This window comes from Zootoca vivipara, chromosome 5, assembly GCF_965207765.1.
Source record: "Zootoca vivipara chromosome 5, rZooViv2.hap1.1, whole genome shotgun sequence".
Lineage (NCBI taxonomy): Eukaryota > Metazoa > Chordata > Lepidosauria > Squamata > Lacertidae > Zootoca > Zootoca vivipara.
The window spans coordinates 44493887-44515639 of record NC_142588.1 but is presented as its reverse complement, the minus strand read 5'-3'; the positions used below and the strand labels follow the sequence as shown (position 1 = coordinate 44515639).

The window sequence follows — 21753 nt, the reverse complement described above, 5'->3', positions numbered from 1 at the left end:
CAAAGCACAAGTAGATAAATAGGTACCGCTCTGGCAGGAAGGTAAACGGTGTTTCTGTGCACTGCTCTGGTTCGCCAGAAGTGGCTTAGTCATGCAGGCCACATCACTCAGAAGCTGTCTGTGGACAAACGCCGGCTCCCTTGGCCTATAGAGCAAGATGAGCGCTGCAACCCCAGAGTCGTCCGCAACTGTACCTAACAGTCAGGGGTACCTTTACCTTTAAGAAATAATTGAGTAATGCATATTACACTGCATTTATTTATTTATTTATTGCATTTATATACTACCTTTCTGCCAAGGCACCCAAGGCAGTTTACAACGTAAAAAATAATAAACCAAATAAATGTTATAATATATATAAAAAAATCAGACTCCTCTTGGGCTGACTGATGGTCTCTTCACAGGAGTGAATGGCGGGTGGTCCCTTGCCTCCATTTCCTCACTCCTGCCTTCCCACACGACACACAGGTCTTTCTTAAGCAGCCAAAAGGATGACAGCTGGTCCCGCCAAAGTTTATGATACTATTTTTCTAACTGCAGACAAGCTGGTCGCAGGAGTTGCAAATTTTGAGGGGGGGAAATCACATGTAGAGTGAAATCCAGTATGAGCAGAGCCTGCAGGATGGTCCACATATCACATAAAGCTGCTGTTTAAAACTGAGTTGTGGTTTAATGTGAATGAGCATCATGCTTGTGCATATAACTCAAATGTTTCCATGGTGCTCCCCCCCCCCCAAAAAAACGTTAGTCATGCAGGTTCGTGGATAGTTTCTATCCAAACAAACCAAGAGCAGGAGCCAACGTCTGTCCTTGGCTTACAGCTTGTGCTTTGCTTGTGGGAAACAAACCATGAGCCCTGGTTTAGATGGCACAGCAGGACAGAAGCACCTTGTGAGCAGCGTGCACCAACATTAACATTAATTCATGGCATGGATCATTCACATTAAACCATGGCATGCTTTAAACTATGACGTGATGTGATGTGCAAACTGGTTCCACAACTTGGAGAGGGGTTGTTTTGATCGCTAAGAGAGTGCGCTGCTGCAGAATATACAAACAAGTTTAGTACAGAAGCAGGTGAAAATAAAACCTGGTTAGAATGTCTGTACAAAAGAAAAGAAACAAATTTTGGCAACTGAGACAGAATTCCTTGGAACAAGTACACAAGGCTTAAAAGCTAGTTCATACTTGTTGTTGAGCTGGAAATATACTACACTCACTGGGTAATGCAGAAGGATGCTACTGGCCAATCTCCAAGTCTAAATGTACTTTGAATGCAGAGAAAATGTAATTTGTGGCATAGGTTTGTTATAACAGTAAGCTAGCTGTTGTTTGACAAAATTAGTAACACTTGAAATTCAGTTAGGGAGTCTCAGTTTCAGAACAAAAAAGGGGGAGAAAAAGTAAGGACCCTGAACAATAAGGGTTCACAGGAGAAATAGGCAATCTTTCCCTAGCACAAATAGATTTAAAACCAAGCCACAGAAAACCCTACAAAAGCCATTCTGAAAGCAGCTTTTAGAGTGAAGAGCATGTGTTGTATTACAAAGATAGAGAAAATGATTGTTTTTCAATTATTTTGATTAGTTCCAGGAAAAAAGGTAGGCATGGTTTAAAACTAATGCCTTAGATGAATAGTCTCCTGCCTTTGTGCTTCCCTTAATAGAGGCTTCTCTATTCTTGTCAGTATCAGAAAAAAATATTTCAATTCATTTTCTTTTACTTCAGTTTAAGCAAAATTTAGGCAGAATTTTAACCTGCTCAAATAACAGTTAAAGCTTAAAAAGTGGAAAGTCTATTTACACCAGGCTCTAAGAGTGTTTTTTTATTTTAAAAAAGGTATACTGCCTCTCCCTCATATTACCTGTGTTTTTAAACTCATCACAATTTTATGCTACATCCCCACTTAAAAAATAATAATGATTCACAAGGAACGGTATCAAAACCAGAAGGTAAAAATAACTGAGTTTTCTGTTCACAGATTACTCTTGAGACTTTCAGTCCTTTTAGGGGTTTAGTATAACTGCCTTGGCCAAGAGTTTCGGTAGTAGCCATTATGCAAAAACAGTTATGTCATTCAAGCAACGAAGGTTAAGCATCGCATAACAGGGTTCTATGTTTTCCAAGCCTGAAATGCAGTTGTGTTAACCTCGTAGACTATTCCTGAGAACTCATTTGGTTTTTGTTGTAGTCTCGGTGGGATCTATTGTTGGATGTTGTTTCAATCATGTGTTGTAAATTCTAGAAGCTCTTTTCGCTACAGTTTGAGCATCTGGTAAATTCTCTTCCTGTTCTTCAGTCTGCTTCAGCTTAAGAAACACTTCTGATTTCAAGAAGCGGCTGTAGCTGTCGTACTTCATGAGGCTGAAGATCTGAAGGGGGGGGGGCAGGGAAAACAATCTAGATGAAACAAAGCCTTAAAACACATAAACTAAGAAGGTTGTACAACAGAGATCTGCAATGAGCCCTCAAACTGTTAGACCATAATTCAACATATTAAATGAAAAGAACGAATCTGTGTCAGCTATGCTATAAACTAAGGGGAATATGTTGTTACTATTACCTCACAATAGCCACCCCAAATAAAATATGATCAGGTCTTGAATTTGTTGGATAACTACATATCTTAAAAGTATGCAATAGGCAACCCTGTTTAAGGAAGTTTTTAAACTGGTGCTTTTATTATGATTTTAGATATGTTGTAAGCCACCCAGAGAGGCTGGGAAAAGCCAGACACATGGGCGGGGTATAAATAAATTATTATTATTATTATTATTATTATTATTGCAATATCACATTTTTTAAAAAAATACATCTTCTTGAGTACTGTCTATGGTACAATATACTGCTATTCCTTTTTGTAACAATCCAATTTGGCCATTGTCAGATAAATGATAGGACACCACTCTGTCACATTATGATTTGTCTCACATCCTCTGTAGAAAATATCCCACTGCTGAACTTAGCCAGAACATATCCCTAAATGCAACCAAGTAACTACTGTAGAATCAAAAATAAAAATGAGTGCTTTGTTTTACTAAGTTTTTTTTTAAGTACAAGACTTCCTAAACACTGTTATTAAGTAAAAACCACTAATTCAAAGTGCTGGTTTTGACCTATAAAGCCTTAAATGTCTCAGGAATGCAATACTTCAAGTACCGCCTCTTCCCATCAGAACCTACCTGGACTCTGAGATCATCTTCTGAGGCCCTTCTTCATGTGCCTCCTCCTCAAGAGTTCCAGAGGGTGGCAACACGAGAATAGGCCTTCTCTGCAGTGGCTCCCCATCTGTGGAATGCTCTCCCCAGGGAAGTTCGCCTGGCACCTTCATTATACACCTTTAGGTGCCAGGCAAATACGTTTCTTTTTAACCAGGCCTTTGGTTGATCTGATTGACATCCTATGCCCTTTTAAAATGTGGCTCTTTTGGGGGGGTGTTATTGGGTTGATTTTATTTTGATTATATATATATATATTGTGGTTTTATATTCTGATTTTGTTCTGTGAACCGCCCTGAGACCTCCAGGTATAGGGCAATATATAAATGTAATAAATAAATAATAATAGAATTTTGGTTTGGCTCAGCATCCAGGTGTTCTTTTATCCTAGATCACTCATTGGAAGTTCCATCTTGGCACAGCCTTCCTGACACCCTGTAGTGCAGTAAGCCAACTGGCTACTGCCAGACTTTGGAACTCCTTCCCTAGAGAAGCTAGACTGGCTCCCTCCTTGCTGTCCTTCCAATGAGCTTTTGGGAATGAACTGCTTTTAATTAAAGGGCCGGTGCTCTGCATACAAAAATGTTTTTACTGAGAGAAATTTGCACTTAATGCTAAAGACTTTTCACGAGAATTCTCTTTTTTAAAAAAAAGGGGGATGCAAATTGCTTCAGAAAAGTGGATAACTGAATTTAAGATTGGAAAAGGAGAATCTGAGAGAAATGAAATAGTAATGGAAGTGGAATAGAAGCCTATATAACCCTCTAGCTAGCTGCAGAATAATCAGAGTAGTTGTGGTGGATTTCATTGCAAAGTGCTTAGAGTAACTAAACTATTTAGTTACAGGTAGGTAGCCGTGTTGGTCTGAGTCGAAACAAAATAAAAAATTCCTTCCGTAGCACCTTAAAGACCAACTAAGTTTTTATTTTGGTATGAGCTTTCGTGTGCATGCACACTTCATCAGATACACTTCAGTGTATCTGATGAAGTGTGCATGCACACGAAAGCTCATACCAAAATGTAGTGTATCTGAAGTGTATTTGATGAAGTGTGCATGCACACGAAAGCTCATACCAAAATAAAAACTTAGTTGGTCTTTAAGGTGCTCCTGAAGGAATTTTTTTATTTTGTTTAAACTATTAAGGAGTGTTTTGTATTCTCAACCCAAATTGGGAACAAAATCTCATATGCAGAAAATGGAAACAAGTTTCATAAAGTCTGTTTCTAAAACATCATATATATGGCTAGTGAACTGCAGGCTTTTTCTTTTCTTTTTTTAGCCCACAGCTGCAGGAACTCAGCACAACTCAGCCATATTGCAACAACTTTTAAATTAACATGTATATTTTGTGTTTCAGCTTAAATATCATGATTAACAGATTAGTAGCTTGGTGGTGCTACTTATTTTCAAACCATTAAGATGCCTCGAAGCTGTAATTTAGTTTAAGCAAAAGGAAGCATTTCTAATCTGCCACATTCAATGACTTCCAAATAAAGGTATCATATTGAGGAACCAGAGTATTATATTATTGTTCAACAGTGTAACACTTTTTGCATACCACATTTAGTGATTTCCAAATGAAGATATCATAGTGAGGGACTACAGGATATTGTTGTTCATCATTGTTGCACTTTTTGTATACAAAGTTCTTAAGATACATTGAGCAAAACATCAGGCAAACATGGTTGAATGTTTGTATTAGGGAAGGAAAGAGTGTTCAGCAGATCATATGATAGAGATCATATGACTGGGTTTGTGCAAAAACAGATTCAACTGCAAAACCACATTTTTAAATGGTCATCTAATGTAACGAACGTCTGTTCAAAGAAAACTATCACATCAAGATATGGATATAATGTTGAAGCCTCAAACTCCTCTCAGCTAGGTAACTAGTGTGTCTTACTACTGTGAACTGCATATTTGTGATTTTGGGTTGTTGTGATAAAGTTTGAGACAACTTATGCCATTTTTCAATTAAAAAGTATACAGTCTTCCCTAGAGACATTACCTCAGCCACTCCAATGATGAAGGGAGAAGTTTAGGCAGGAGGGGGCTTCCTTCCAGGGGTGCTATATGTATAGCAGAAACAGCATGCACACTAGTACTCAAAACACACACAACTGACAGCATTGGTAAAACTTTCAGCTTGTCACTTTCATCAGGGAGCAGAGTTAATGGTGAAGGAAATGATCTCAGAGCATGCTAGAAACATACCTGTGGGATTGCATCACAGTCTAGTTACAGGTCAGAGAAGGGCAGCATATGAAATATGAGAGCATTGGTGGGGATTTCTTCAGTACTTGTTGGAGGGGTGTGTGGTCACATTTAAAGCAAGGAGGGGAAACGTAACTTGTAAACAATGGATTCCTTGTTTTTTTAAAAACACAATTTTGGCGTTGGACTCTGTAAAACAGCTTGGAAAAGGAATGATGATGTTACGGCAGCTTCTAATTGCCTTATTGACCTGAACAAATAATGTAATAAGGTAGCACTAAGAAATAGATTTGTTGATTATTTTTTAATGCTTTGAGCTCTGTGCTGTCTGATACTGTTAAAAATTGATTTACTAAATTATATGTGATTGGGTGTTGGTTTGTACCCGCACCTCATGAAAGATACTTTTATTGCATGGGATTACCTTTTTAAAAATGAAAGAAAGGAGACTTAAAAGGCAACTGGAATTCAAGCTGGCACAAACTAAGGATGCATTTCAAACCTTCTACCACCAACAGGGGGGCTCTGTGGAGCCACCAAGGCATCCAGCCCTCCCACTCACCATGGCAGCAAAAGGTGTGGCAGAAGGGGGGGTGGGGCCCAATCCATATGTAATAGAATCAGGTCATAACACATATTGAGAATTGTTAATCAAAGGCTCTTCTGGAAGCCGTTAACACAACCTTTGCGTTTCTCAGAACCATCTAAATGAGCTTACAAAGAACTGCTACAGTACATTTTAAATTTTGGTGTTCTAAATTTAAAATGCTACCCTCCATGCACAATCTCTCCTAGCTCAAATTAGCAAATATAATGTGTCCCACTCACCCTTCAAATGATTCTACCACCACCACCCCCAGAGTGATGTGTCAGCTTCCTGTATCTTTGTGCCTTTAGAATTTGGACAATTGTACAAACAAACCTTAAAGCCTGCCTGAGCTCCATCTTATCAGTCCATTCACTTGAGTCAGAGAGAAGGGAAGTGACATAACTGGACCATGGAGGGGCAATCACCATGTTGTCCTTGGTGAGTTGTGCTGTGAATTGCTGGCAATTTAGTTTTTTAAACAGAGCTAATCAGGGCTAAAAAATTGCTGCACTTATCCAAGGCTCATGAGGTAGGCTGGATATCTTTACTCTTTTAACATGATGAAATAAGGTTGGTGGGGACGGGACACTAAGTAAGCTTGAACAATCATATCTTTGCTTAATAAACCAAGATATGGACGTGTATTTTGGCTGCATACATAACCCCATCGTTCCTTCCCTTTGTGCAAGCAGTGAAACAAATTAGGAAGGCGTTATACTCCCTATAGCAGGCATCCCCAAACTCGGCCCTCCAGGTGTTTTGGGACTACAACTCCCATCATCCCTAGCTAACAGGACCAGTGGCCAGGGATGGTGGGAGTTGTAGTCCCAGAACATCCGGAGGGCCGAGTTTGGGGATGCCTTCTCTATAACTTCCAAACAGGTCAACTGTGGTTAACAGCTTTGGAACACCTCAGGATATTATACCAACTTCAAACCATGGTTTAATCTGCTATTTTGATGCTGTTAAGCATAGTTTCCTGGTTCAGGGGGAGGAAAACACTATTGTTAATGGACTATTTCCTGCGTCATTCCCCAGCTTGCTTGAAGGAAGCCGTGAACGGCTGCCATAAGGTTCATTTATATTTGGGTTAGTAAACTGAGATATGATTACCCAAATGCAGCCAATAAAAGCTGGTCCTTTGGTCCTAATAAATGGTTCATGAGAAATATGTTCATAACTCTCATAATTCATTATGTCAGATACTGGACACTATTCATAACCAATATACAGCAATATAAAGCACTGACTCTAAGCACCCTGTGGTATTTCTCTGTTGTTTTAAATGTAATGAGTGCCATTTGCCAGACCCTGCAAATGAAACAGATTTATGTAGATAAACAATATGAATGTTGCTAGGCATATAAGCCTATTTATTGCAATCCTAGGCATATTTACTTGGAAGTTTATTTACTTCTGAGTAAATATGCTTAGGTTGGGGTTCTGAGCCTTGCTTTTCCCTCCATGATTAATCTGTTCACAGAAACTGGTATGACTGCGAAAATGCAGTACAGCACAAAATAATATTTCCTAGCACAAGATATACAAATTCAAGCTTTTTAAAACTAAAAAATAAATAAAAATTACACACATATAAAGTCTCTGGTCCTCATGACTGAGAAAATACCTAAAGAATCCTTTAGCACTTTATGCATATGGGTACTGAACATCTGATACCATTGCTTTGGAATGATCCGCCCCGCCCCCCGTAAGCATTAGTGAGCTCTAGCACTTCCAACAAAAGTAGGTAACTATTATTATTCATTTATTTATTATTAAACTTATTAGTTGCTTTTTTTTACAAAAGTAACTCAAATGTATAACAATGTATAAATAAACAAACAAGCACATACACTGAAGCCAGCATAAAACAAAACAGAGGAAAACCTAAAAGCAAATAACATTTTTTTTAAAGGCAGGATTAAAACCTCACACTCACTAAAGGAGGCCACAGGTAATTAAAAGCCAAAGGCCTGGCAGAAAAGAAATGTTTTTCCCTGGTACGTAAAGATATGTATTGATGCTGCCAGGTGAACCTCAGTGAGGAGCCACCACTTTCATGAAATGGACCATTTTCATGTTGCCACTCTCTGGACTTCCTGTTGAGTTGCCACATGGAGAAGGGCCTCAAATGATGATTGCAGGGTCCGAGTTAGTTCATATAGGAAGAGGTGGCCTCCCCCTGGGGTCCTGAGCCATTGCCAGTGTTCCAAATACACTTTTTTGACATATATCAACTTCTGAGCCACAAAAATAATTCCAGAACCCCAAAGCCTCTGCCTTCCCCCAGAAACTTTCAATAAAGTGTCTTAAAAAAATGCTTGGCAAATTGTGTGGTGAAGATTAATCACTGTGGAGCTGCACCTATACCAGTGTTTCCCAAACTTGCGTCTCCGACTGTTTTTTGGACTATAACTCCCATTATCCCTAGCTAGCAGGACCTTTTAGCTCAGTGTTCTTGTTAGTAGCTAGACAGCCACCTAATCAGGGAAGTTTCTGAACCTTACCTGGTCTTGAAGTCTCTGAAACATTAGAGGGTGAGGTTTTTCCAATATTGACTCATCCAAACGGGATTGCCCTTCAACATTAACTTGAAAAGAAGCTTTACTTGAGAGGAAAGTCATGTAAATTTCATTTGCCTTCGCTTGCATCTGTGAACAGAAGGACACATTTACTAAGCAAGCGTTTTATGTTTCAATATTGCACATCTGTAGGTTTGCTAAAGCAGGAGAAAGGGGAATAATGAATGTTACGCCAAGAAACCACAGTAACAAATGCATTTCAATATGCAGCAAAAGGAAATCCTACAGACTTTTTAGACATCTATTAAGTAAAAAAGAATTGAATATACTTCTTTGATCTTAAAAAGAATCAGAAAACGATAAATAAGCTTTGTCATCCATAAAACTCTGTCCTCATCTGCAATCATGTTTTTACCTCACCCCCAATGAGGTTATGGTGTTGTAAACACAAGAGAAGTAGATCGTATTATTTTCTATGTATATTCACGTGATTTCGAAGCGTACCTGATAGCTTTGTAGGAAATGCATGCTATGCCTCAAGACTACAATGGAATCTTTCAGACAAATAGGTTTCGAAGACAATACCTGTTTCTCATCTTTTATCTTCTTAAACTCTTCACATGCTAGCCAGAACAAAACATTTTCTTCACTAAATTCTTTCTTTAAAAACTCCTGAAGAAAAGAGTGAGCTGTTAGATAATTAAAAAAAAACCAGGTCGTCATAACCTAGCCAGCCTCTCTTACTATTATCTTAACTGGAAGGTCTGATGGAAGGGGTGGGCAACCTCAATCCCAGGAGCCAAATGCAGCCTCCCAGGCTTCTCTATCTGGCCCTCATCACTCTCCCCAGGCCACACCCCCTCTCCCCATGCTGTATGCCTTAGTGGCATCTAGCCTGGCTAGAATGTGCCCTTGGACTATAATAACCCCTATAGCTTGCATGGATGGGGAGATGGGCATGTAGAGATCTCTAATTTGAGCATGGCTGGACTGCAGTCTACTGACCGAAGGTAAGAGTCACATCTTGTTACCCCACCCTCAACTAGCGTGTGGCCCCTGCAAGGTAACCCGCAAAGGAACTCAGGCAGAAAAAAAAAGATTCCTGCCAGAGTTTTAGAGACTGGAACTTGGCACTTCACACACCTCTTGTCAAACGTGACGGAATCAGTCCAGAAAGAATTTATCATTTTTGTCAATGATCCTCAAGGCTTTTATTCTCGCTAAATTTTACTCAAGCCAACCTCAGAATCAATTATTATCTAAATTCTTCGAAACGAAGGAATACAACTTAATTCTACATTGCGTCTACACCATATTGTTGGAAACAGTATTGAAGAATATGTAGGCGGAAGTAATTAAGGTAGCAACCCTAAATCTCTTGACGCCTTCTGGATCCTCCAGCAATTGTTCTAGCGATGTCGCCCATCTTGTGGTGCCATTTAAACTTTGGTGGCTGCTGCTTGGCTTGCTGTCGCTGTCGTTTATTTCTGAAAAATTAGAAATAAAGTTGGTTTTTTTTAATTTAAAAATTTCACATCTCTGCCCTCTCTTATAAGCACGGAAGTGTTCTCTATCTCCGGGGGCCAGCTTTGGGACTGTTTAACCAAAACAACTGAAAGCTCATGCTGGGCATACATTTCAGTGCAGTGCCATTTAGCCCAGAATAGCCCACAGACCTCTGTGTTCAGGATCAAAGGCTTCCTGATGCTCCCAAGCATCCTGGCTCAAGATGCTGAGCATCATAAGAACACTGAAAACCACCTTATACAAGATCAGATTATGTGTCCCTCTATCCCAGTATTGTCAATTCTGTTGGGCTTTGGGCAGAGATCTTTTCCATCATCTGCTACCTGATGCTTTTCAGTGGAGATGCTAGGGACTGAACCTTATTCGTGCATAATATGTGCTCTGCTGGTGTGTTATAGTAGCCCTTCCCCAAATGGAAGGTGAGAAAATGGCCCTGGGCAGGCATAGACAAACTGGAAAAAAAGCACATTTTCCGCTCTGCAGTTTTGAAATGTGTTAAGTTGCCATGTAGGTCAGTAATTTACAAACAAGTTTAAAACAAAAAACAAGCACTGCTATCTTAATAAGTTCATTCATTTCACAACTGTACCAAAAAAAACTGTCTCCAAACTCTGCTGCAAAACAGTGGAACTGTCAATGCTGCTATCTGCTTAACATCACACACACCAAACCTATGAGAAAACACTTGGTAAAATGCCAAGACCGCTTCCAAAATTAAGATCTTGAGACCCATGTATAAGTGTGTGCTGGGGTGAAGGGAGGAAAGTGGCTTTGTTTTTTAGAGAAGGGGAAGGGAGGTGCAGCGTGCAGCTATAAGTTGCTTTAGTGGAAAGTTGGCTGGAATTACATAAAACTTTTTTCATGCAATTCCACAAATGAACATTTGGTTCCCTTACTTTAGATGTGTGTGGGGTGGTGGTGGTTGAGGTATAATGGGATTGTCAGATAGGTGTGATTGACAGTAATCGCTACACTTTGTTGCTGTAGCCTACATCTGTACTGCTATGGTCTGTAGGGATTCCGTCTCTCTCTCTCTCTCTCTCTCTCTCTCTCTCTCTCTCTCTCTCTCTCTCTCTCTCTCTCCCCTCTCCTCTCTCTCTCAGCATCCCATCAGGTTGAGTGAATGTCTTGACTGTACTTGCCAATAGGGACGAGGTTAGCCCACTGCTAAAGTAGAGCCTTTCCACTCTCTAAAACTAGAATCTCTTTGTTGCTGGTTATTGATTCAATGAAAAAAGTTCTGCATAAATACACAACTCAAATCAAGATCAAACCAGACATGACACAGGAAATCTGCCTGCCCGTTGAACTAGACAGTAGTGTGCTTGATGGACAAAACAGTGCTGTTTGTTTTAAGGCAGCCTCCTTTGATTCTAAGGCCTCGTATTCACTCTCAGGCATCTAAGTAGCAAGGCTGGGTGGGGAAATTCTGCTTGAGACCCTGGAAACAGGGCGACAGTGGTCAAGTCAGGCTTATAGTCTGATCATATAATGCAACTTCATTTGTTATTCTGTTTATGGGAAAAGGCATAGTGCTCTGCAGGGTGCCAGCTACTGGTATCAAAGAATTGTAGAGTTGGAAGGAACCAATCTAATCCAATCCCTTGCAATGCAGGAATATTTTGCCCAACATGGGGCTTGAACCCATGACCCTGAAATCAAGAGTCTCATGCTCTACCAACTGAGCTATCCCAACTGAATTATTTGCCAGATTTTTCTTTTTACCTGCTATGCTGTAACAGCAATCTGACATGGTAAAATAAAGCGGACTAAAGTTTTTCCTGTTGCTTTACTTCCATGCTAGGAAAGGCTTCCCAAGCCACATTTCTGCATGGCATACTGCTGCTAAAGGCACAGAAGCAGGATATCCCCCCCCCCCAAAAAAGTGGCAATGCTATGAATTACCTTAGTTTTCAGAACACCAGAGAATGAAAAACAGCAATTGCTGGTTAGCACTGAAGACTTGGGGTATACATAACCATGTGGAGACATGACAGTCAGATATAAACTGACTCCAGTACTGTCTGGAAGTTATCCACTTGTAAGGAGAGACTTGTCTGCATTCCCAAAATATAATAATTTATTTCTTAAAACTAGCTTCTGTTTTTGGCAGAATATTCACATGTGAGAAAACATTTTTACTGCCCTAGCACTGGATATGACATAAGTGGCATTAGAGAAGAATAAATTCCTTCAAAAAGAGCTCGCCTCCCTTTATTCATACGTTACATTTCCTAAAGCCATGAATTTGTGCAGCAATCAAATGGTGAAGCTGCAGAAGGAGAAAGTGGACTTCCCCCCACATAAACTTTTTTTTCTCACTACACTTTTTTAAAATGCCCGGTTTGCACATTTTGATTTGATTTGATAATTTAATTTCTATACCCCCTAATATAGTAAAAATATCTCTAAGAGGTGTACGGAAAACTGAAACAACAACAGACAACTTAAAACGTTACCAAAATATAACATTATAAAAGATTACATTAATACAAAGTTACTAATATATATAAATAAATTTCAGTTACTTTTCCTTCTGAGACTCTTCCTCTCACCCTCCGGGTTCTCGCCCAGGGTCCAAACAAACTCTCAGCTCACCCACAAATGTCTCACAATGAGAAGAGTTCCTGGAACCAGCGGACATTGCCCTAGTCTCTCACTCCAGACCTGCTCTTTATGGGCAGGACCAAGGTTTATGGTACTTTCTCAGGCTGCCCACAGCTGTGTCCCGTTCAGCTGTACACTCCACACCAGTTCCAGGTACAGGTTTGTTGGGTTTCCCAGGGGTCCAAAGGATGGGGGAAGGGCCCCCTCCACACCCAGCTCTTTCTTCACCTTCTGTGCCCTCTCCTCCTCCTCCTCCTCCTCCTCCTCCTCCTCCTCCTCCTCCTCCTCCAGCTGCCCTGTAGTTCACATTTTCCTGCAATTTTTCCTCTGTTCTTGACAAGTGAGCATCCCATGCAGCAGCTGCAGCAGCTTACTGAATCTCACATGCACAACTAAAACCCTATATTGCTCTCTCATATTTATTAAATCATTTGTTTGTTTCACGAGAATTATTATGATGCTCGGTTATAATAAAACCTCAGCAAAAAGAATAAAACAATACAATTATCAGAAAAAAATGGTTTAAAGCAACTATTTTAAATATATTTTTTAAAAAATTAAAATCAACAAGAAGCTAAAAAAAAACCAGATTAAAGCACATGTCGAAATTCTACATGTCCTTACGAGCTTGCCTAAACAAAAATGTTTTCAGCAGGTGCTGAGAAAAGTAGAGTGAAGTTGCCGGCCTGATGTCAGCAGGCAGGGAGTTCTGAAGTTTGGGTGCTGCTACACTAAAGGTTCGATCTCTAACACATGTAGAATAAGTAATATGTTGCACAGTGCCAGCTCCTTTTACATCTTGATTTCAAAGAGCTCTTCCCACCTTATAGGTCACTCAGCATACTTCATGGCTGAGTGGGGATTTGAATGTGGGTCCGTCTGTCCCCAGTCATAATCTGTCATAATAGTTCACTACACCCAGGTGACAATAGACAATTACCAGGATATCATGGTCAAAACTTTTATGAACTTTTATGAGTATGAGGAGACTGCAAAGAAATTATAATGAGTGTTTTTCAAGTCCTGTTGGTTGCTTAAGTCCTTGATTTTTTAAATGCTTATAGAAAGCTGCTGTAGACTATACATAGATGAGGCTAATTATTCCTTTTATCATTACACAGAAGAAAGGGTCCAATGTGCTGAGAAGTTGTCTGCCTGCTAAAGCTTCACTATTCAGTTCAGGGAAGGTGCTAACCTCTTTACTGAGCTTAGCAAAAAAAAATTTTTGCAAATGCAGGATTTTTGTGCATGATGGGTTTTTCCCACCAAAGAAAAAAATGACATTGACACATTTTGAGAAGGTGGGGAGTTGGCTGTACCCAGACATATTTTCCTTCTCCCCCCTCCCTCTGTTCCTCTCCCATCATCCCTAGGTAGCAAGACCAGTGGCCAGAGATTATGGGAGTTGTGGTCAGGGATGATGGGATCTTCAGTCCAACAATACCTAGGGATGCAAAGTTGAGAAACTCTTGGACTAGGATCTGGGAGACCAGGGTTCAAAGCTTCACCCAGCCATGAAGCTCACTGGGTGACTTTGAGCCAGCCACCATCTCTCAGCCTAACCTCTCACAGGGTTGTTAGGAGGATGAAATGAGGCAGGGGACGCTCCATATAATGCAACCTTGTGCTCCTTGTAGTAATGGTGGGGTATAAAATTAATAATGCTAACAAACCACAAAGCGCAGCTTCTTCCATCCCTGCAGTATAGTGCCAGAAAGTTCATTAAGTTAATGACACAACTTTTTAAGGTAGTTCTCAGGGCCTGAACACAACAATGCTAAATTCAGATGAATACATCTACTCTGGGCAAAAACAAAACAGATTTCATAGAAGCAAACTACAGGAATATATGTAGTTGCTTTGAGCTTGTGCTTCTCAAAAGTTTCTCTCATTTTAGATGACAGATAGCGGATCAAAGTGCTCCTTTAAGATTTGATTATTTCCTTTGTTTGGCTATTAAAGAGTTACTGAATGCCAAGAATAATGATATATGGAAGTGCTTCATATTTTCATTTAGATTCAGCTTTTGATCTTCTGATGGGAGTGCTTACTTACTTTGGTTGATGTATCTCAGGAAGCTGTTTACCGTGTTTCCCCCTTTTTAAGACACCGTCTTATTCTTTTTTTTACTCAAAAAAACACACGGTGTCTTATTTTCAGGGGATGTCTTGTACCTTAAGGCTCACTCCGCAGAGGCGCCTTGATTCTCAGGACGCTGCTTTTAATTAAGCTGCCTTTGATCTTCCCCGGTGGTCCCGGGGGCCCTTTGCCAAATCGGCTACGCCCGCGGCACCCGGGAGAGGGCAGCAGTTCGCGGCGAGCCTTCGCCAGCGTCCTCTTGCTCCCTCTTCCCGCCGCGCAGAGCAGCCGTGGGCGCGGAGATGCTGCAGCGCCCGGAGAGGCTCGCCAGGGAGGCGGGCCGTTTCCTCGCGCCTCGTGGGCCGTGTCCGTGCGCTCAGCGCCGCCGCCGCCTGCGGCCCAGACCCAGCCGCTTGGGGAGCCTCCTTTGCAGCCAGTCCCCGACGTGGAAAGAGGCAGCTCCCGCCGGGGGTGTCTCTCCTGCCCCTCTCCCGGACCTACACAAAGGAAGGAGGCGGAGAGTTGCGCAACGCCGCCGAGAGCGACCGAGGCGCTTGGCTGCTTCCATTCCCGCCGAGAGGCCGCTCGGGAGCGCCATGAGCGAGCCGCCTCGCCGTCCTCCAAGGTTTCCTTAAGCCGGAAGAATATGGGAATGCCGTCGCCGTCGTGGGATCGCAGCAGGCGCACTGATCTTATGTGGGAAGCTGGAGGATGACCGAGCGCTAGTAAGGAAAGCCGCGCTTCTTTCGCTTTGCCTGTTCGCGTCCGAGGGACTTCCTCGTGGCCCCTTGAATCCCGGCCCCATTTACCTGGGGGTGGGGGTGGCGTGGCTACAAGACCCACAGAATTCGACCTAGTTGGGATGGCGCTGCAAAGTTGCAGTCCTCGACGCACTTGCTCCATTGCACACGCTGGGGATTATTTGCGCGGAAGCCCGCGCGGGCTTGCGCTGCGCGGGATTTAGGCTGGTTGCAATCCTTTTGTGGGCGTCGACCCCCATTGCACTCCGCGTGCTATTATTGTGGCGTCCGCTTCTATGCACTAGAGGCCACTTCAGCGCACGTAGGCTTGTACAAGGTTTTAAGATATGGCTTATTTTCAGGGTATGGCTTTTATTTCCTAAACGCTTAAAATCCTGCTATGGCTTATATAATGACTACGTCTTAAAATAGGGGAAACACGGTATTCTTTCTTTGGAAGCTGATTAGTAGGAAAAATTGACCCAGCAGCAACGGAATGAATCTGCTGGATCTGCCTTTGTTTGTTTTGTCCTTTACTAGAATGGCAGATGCTGGGTTTTTAATTGAGCTCTTACCCTACTAAATATTAACTGTTTTTTTTAAAAAAACTTCCTTGAAATCTGCAACAAATTACCAGATTATCTAACAAAAAGTTGCATTAGAACATTCATTGGTTACAGGATACTAACTGTAAAAATACAATGTTTCACCAAAACTTTCACTGGTTACAGAAAACAACTATCCTGTTTTTTGTTTTGTTTTTTGCGAGCACCAACAAGTCACAAATCTAATTCTTATTACGTTCCAAGTAGGAAAGGGGAAAAAGATTCACTACTTTGAATGTATGCAGTGCAAATCTATGCATATTTAATAAGAAGTTAGCCACATAGATATAAATGCTACTTAGTCCCAGGTTAGTTTAAGTCAGGGGTCAGCAAACATTTTCAGCAGGGGGGCGATCCACTGTCCCTCAGACCTGTTGGGGGGGTCGGACTATATTTTTTGGGGGGGCTGAACGAATTCCTATGCCCCACAAATAACCGAGAGATGCATTTTAAATAAAAGGACACATTCTACTCATGTAAAAACACGCTGATTCCCAGACCGTCCGCGGGCCGGATTTAGAAGGTGATTGGGCCTTAGTTTGGGGACCCCTGGTTTAAGTAGTCAATTACATGACATATTGGGGACTGGATGGGGATATGGGATGTACATATAGACTTCCCATTCCCCATTATGACCCATTGTCCACTCACACATGCAACTGCGAAATCCTCTTTTGTGCCCTCTGCAGAATCCTCTACACATGGGCTCCATGTCTGTGCAAATAATAATTACACACAAAGGGTTAAAAAAAACCATAGCTCAATATGTTTGTATGATTAGGATCCCATCCAGTAAACATATGATGGCTGAGAAACCTTAGCCTGCTTATGCCTTTCTTATTGACTACAAAATGATAATCAACAACATGAATGCACATCACACAAGTACAGTTGCTTATCTTAAATGTGAGAATACAAGCACCCAAGACTTAGGACAGGATTGTCAAAAGTATTTGTGCATGTGACCTGACACAAGTTAAAACAGGTGGTATTCATAACTGAGCTCACTTGCCTAACTATAATTCAAAAGGATTTTGTCTCTATTTAGCCAGTACGATTGCAGGTTGACTTCGAAATAAGACCCGTTAAGTTCAATGGTGCTTGCTTCAATGTAAGTGTGCATAGTGAGGCTGCGTTATAATCAGCACATGCATCTGGATGTAAATCTCACTGATATCTGCTAGGCTGTCTTCTTCAAAGTAGAAGCTGGTGTAAGTCATAGAACTTAACAAACTGAATACAGAACTTCATAAAGTTCTATCGGCTATTTAAAGCTGGCTCTTAAATGATCTTTTCTCACTACTTACATCTCTACCCCCCCCCCAAAAAAAAGCTGAAAAGCAAGCAAATAGGCAAACCGTTAATGTTAATGATAACAAGCAGCTTTCTCTAAGATAATAATAATAATAATACCCTTTCCTTTGCAAACTTCAGCTTGGAATTAATAACTCATGGTGAAAGTCATTCAAAGCTGTACAACTAAAGAGGCAAATTCCTCTTACTTTCCATGTAGATAATAATCACTTGAGACGTTCCAATGCCTATTTTCTTCTAGGAGCTGTAGTTTCTAAAGGACATTTGGGCTACAGTAGCTTTTGCTTTGAATGTCTGGGTTTGCTCAAATTACAAGCCCAAACATCCTCTTTTGAATCATTGGTTTCCACTTTTAACTATGAGGAAGGAAACCTAAAAGACATTCTGCACATGTAGCATATTTCAGAGCCTTCTCAAGATACATTTCATGTTTTTAAAACAAACTGTTTTAAAAAGCTAGGTTTAAAGCTAGGTTTTCTCACAAAGCAGAATTCAAATATTATAATACTACACATTTCAACCCCAACTTCTCAGAATGCTTTGGTTTGGTTTGCTCTTTGCAGCCCAACTATTCATACAGACTATTGGGTTAAAATAAATTAACCAGAATTTTTCAAATCAATGAAATTATAAGAGGGGGCAATCTATTTTCAAAGCAGATAAAAAATACAATAAAACTAATTGGACATCAAACTCAGACATCAAATTTCAAGATATCAGTAAACTGGAAAAAGATTCAGGGAATAGCAACAAGTAGGAATGAGTTGGAAGTATTGGGAACATATTGGGAACGTATGAGAAAAGACAGGAGAATACAGCATTTAAGCTACAGAAAACATTAGAGGGAAAATAAGCACTATCTGAAAAAGCTGCTGTGTGGAATTTGGAATTCATTAAGAGCAAGAATGGATTTAAGATCCTAATCCAAAGACATTCCCTGTTTCTCCTAAAATAAGACATACCCATAAAATAAGCCATAGCAGAATTTCTAAGCATTTGTGCAATATAAGCCATACCCTGAAAATAAGACATAGTGATAGGCGCAGTTCTGGAGGGCGCCAAGGAAGAGGCTAGGCTGGACATGTAATTAAAAAATAAGACATCCCCTGAAAATAAGCCACCGTGGGGTTTTTTTGGGGAAAATAAATAAGACAGTGTCTTATTTTCAGAGAAACACGGTTACTAGAAAGTGTCCTATTTCTGTATGAGTTTCAGATGACTGTTTCTAGGATTGTAATACTGAGTTTAGGCTGAATATTTGGGGAAACTCCTTTCAAATTGTAAGAAAAACAAATCAGTGGACTTCATGCCTCATATGAGCAATAAATCAGTCAGCATTGTCAAAGGAAGATTATCAAAAGAACAGGACAAGCATCAATCAGCAATGCACAAACTAAGGAATTTCATGCTTATGGTCAGGGGGTTTAAACGAAATGACTTGGGGGCACACCACTTTCCACTTTTGCAAGTTATAGTTTTCTCTTAATATTGTGTACAACCGGGGGTTTAAATCCAAGGCAGGTTCTTTGGGTGTGCAAATCCTCAAAAACATTAAAATGTGATTAGAAACAATGCAGAAAAGCATTCTTAAACAGGAACTCTAAAACAAAACCAATCTGTTCCAGAACCAGTGTAAAAGAAGAAGAGGGGATCCATCAAATCTTTTTTTTTTTGGTAATTAGGGTCTACACTTTGTAATCGCAAACTAAAACTTTCACCATCATTTAAGACGGCAGGAAATAAAGTATTGCATTTTAGGGAGCTGCTCAAAGGAGACAGGTCTAAACATTTAGCAACAACCTGGATTTCTTTGCACTTTTTCCATTATGTTTTCCATTATGTTTTTTTCCATAATGTTTTCCATTATGTCCCAAACTTAATGAATAAGCTTCTGGGAGTTTATTTTTGAGAGAAGGGAGCAGGGCTTGCTCATTCTGACATCCATCCTCCTTCCCTAAATTGCGTGCTTATTTCAAAGTTTTCTTTCTGCCTCCAATGGAAGTCCAAGTCAGCTGACTCAAGCTGATTTGGGTCTCTTCTTGTTATTCGTTGCTGAACGTGTGAGACGCATTTTCCCTCGAAAGGGACGTGCAGACCAATGGCATGGGCCGCCACCTTTTCCCCTTGGGTGCCGGGCTCCTTTCAAAGCTCCTCGGTGGCTACAAAAGTAAAAGCAGCGGGAGCGAAGCCAGCCCGTCGTCTGACTCACAGTCCCGGGCGAGAGCGAGAGCCGGCGGGCAGCCGCTGCATCTGCAAGCAAAAGGGGCGCTTCTTCCACCTCCCATTTCCAGATGCCCCGCTCTTCAGACGGGTCCTGACAACCCCGCTCCTCGGCCAACAGGGGCCAGAAACGAATGTTCTCTTCCTCCCTCGCTCGCTTCTCCTCTTTTAACGTGAATCCGCCCGGCAAGCGGCAACCGCTAGCCAGACAGCCCAAACCCCAGCGGCGCGCCTTCCTCTTTCGGCTGCACGCTTCTTCGGGCTGCTGCCCTCCTTCTCTCTTCTTCTTCTTTTACTTTTACGGAAAGTTACCCTCCTCCTCCGGCTGTCTTTCTCGAGGCCGAGAAGCAAGACCCACAGCGAGCGGCTTCCTCCTGGGAGGGGAGCCGAGGGGAAAGAGCCGCCAAAGTGGAGCTGCCCCATCAGGAAAGCGAGGCGAGTTCGGATAGCGGCGGAGGCGGCGGCGGCGGCAGCAGCAGCAAGAGTCCCACCCCCTCGCTCGCGAGGCTCAGGGCGGGCACGCGGCGCTTCTGCCCCCTCGCGCTCCGCGGCCGCCGTGGGCTCGACCCGCGCCCCCCCGCCCGCTCTCCGTCCCTTGCTCTCCGCGGCGGGGAAGCAGCTGCGCGCGTGAGATAGACCTTACCTGACGGGGGCCGCTTCCTGCTGAGCCTGCTCACCGCGCGGGTGAACATCTCTCGCCCGCCGTGGCAGCGCCGCGGCGAGGAGGAGCCCGGGGGGCGGGCGCCACGTCCAGGAGGAGGAGGAGGCGCTCGCGCTCGCGCTCACCCTCTCTCGGTAAGCGCTCGCTCGCTCGCCCAGCCTCCCTGGGAGGCGCCTTGTGCAGCGCCTTGCGCGCTCTCTGCTTGACGGCGCGCGTCACGACAGCTCTTGTCTCTGCCGCGAGTGGGGGGACGGGACAGCCGCGAGCGCCAGCTGTGCCTCGCCTTCCCTTTTGGCGGGAAAGAGGAGCTCGGCGCGCTCCTAGGCCCCGCTTCTCCGCAAACACCCTCGTGCGCGCAGGCTCGAGCTGGCCCCTTCGATAGAACCGTAGAGTCGGGAGGTATTTTTTTTATTCAAAGAAAATTCATTCTTTATTGATCTTCCTTCCATATATTACAAAAATAAAAGAATACAGACATACACAAAAGAGAAAAAAGTAAAAAGTAAAAAAATAAAAGTAAAAATAATAATATATCAATCTATAATTATACATCGATTATACTATACTTTCATATGAAAATTTATATAAGAAAAAGGAATAATTGCAAACAATAAAAAAGAACACAACCACCCCACCCCCTCCACCCTGTGATGACTTCCAGCCTTTTCTCTATTTCGGTTTCTGTATCCAAATTCCCTTGTACTGTATACCTGTTTACATATTTCTTTTTGTTTTTATTTACATTGCATGAGTCCTTCACCTGTCTGCTAAGAGATCAGCGTTTTCCACAAAATTTGCTAAATATTCATTAAACATTTCCCAATCTTTATCTATTTTCTGTTCTGATATCCCCTTAATTTCTCCTATTTTCCTTGCCAAGTCCGGAGGGATCCTGAGGGTTATCTCGTCCAGGCCCCCAGGGATAATTATGCCCCGCGCTCTAACCAACGGGGCTATCCCGACAATGGCCTTTGCATCGCCTCAAGGCTGCGCCTGCTCGTCATGTGGGCGGCCTGGAAACAGAGAGGGGAAGAGTCAAGGCTGGGGCCACTTGGCTCAAGATCCAGGCAAACCCCGCAGCTAGAGTTTTATCCAAGCAATAGAATCCCCCTTGGGAGTAGGTCCCCTGGAAAGCGACGGGACTTCCTTCCCATGTTGTGCAATTGTAAAGGGTTCGTGAGCAAGACTGGTGCATGGAGAACAGCCACAGCATTTGGGGCTCGTGTGTGTTCTGCCCAAACTATGCATCCTTCGACAGTCCCAAGAGCATATTTGAGGCGTGCAGCCTCCTTCTCTCAATGCACATTTCTTCAGAAGGAGCATGGCCTTCAGAGAGGTTTATATTCTCAAGTAATGCTGGGCTGCATAGCCTTAGGGGGCAAAAATCTGCCTTGTAAATGACTAGCCGAGAATGTCAGTGCAGTTATGAGTATTTTACAGTGGCAGCATCTTGCAG

General features: G+C 42.2%; 1 protein-coding gene across 5 annotated transcripts; it reads right to left on the bottom strand.

Annotated features, from left to right (window-relative positions):
* Positions 1 to 244: 244 nt before the first annotated feature.
* Positions 245 to 20345, bottom strand: RGS10 (regulator of G protein signaling 10). Of its 5 annotated transcripts, none has more exons than XM_035138338.3 (5): positions 20280 to 20345; positions 9913 to 10031; positions 9130 to 9216; positions 8530 to 8673; positions 245 to 2372 (listed from the first exon to the last, which is right to left on the bottom strand). In XM_035138338.3, the coding sequence occupies exons 1-5, from the start codon at positions 20326 to 20328 to the stop codon at positions 2226 to 2228; spliced, it is 546 nt and encodes a 181-aa protein (XP_034994229.1). In that variant the 5' UTR covers positions 20329 to 20345; the 3' UTR covers positions 245 to 2225. The 5 variants fall into 5 exon arrangements, with proteins under 5 accessions (XP_034994229.1, XP_088526639.1, XP_088526640.1 ...); XM_088670513.1 differs by lacking the exon at positions 20280 to 20345 and adding an exon at positions 19217 to 20056; XM_088670514.1 differs by lacking the exon at positions 20280 to 20345 and adding an exon at positions 17605 to 17730.
* Between the last annotated feature and the right edge of the window lie 1408 nt (positions 20346 to 21753).

Bases quoted from the DNA above. Each gene is read 5' to 3' on its own strand.
- RGS10 (XM_088670513.1), bottom strand. From the start codon at position 19,280: ATGGAAAACATTATGGAAAAAAACATAATGGAAAACATAATGGAAAAA. The intron at 9,217-9,912 runs GTTGCTACCTTA...TCTTTTCTTCAG, and splicing joins AAGGCGTCAAGAGATTTAGG to GAGTTTTTAAAGAAAGAATT. The intron at 8,674-9,129 runs GTATTGTCTTCG...TTCTGTTCACAG, and splicing joins AGATAAAAGATGAGAAACAG to ATGCAAGCGAAGGCAAATGA.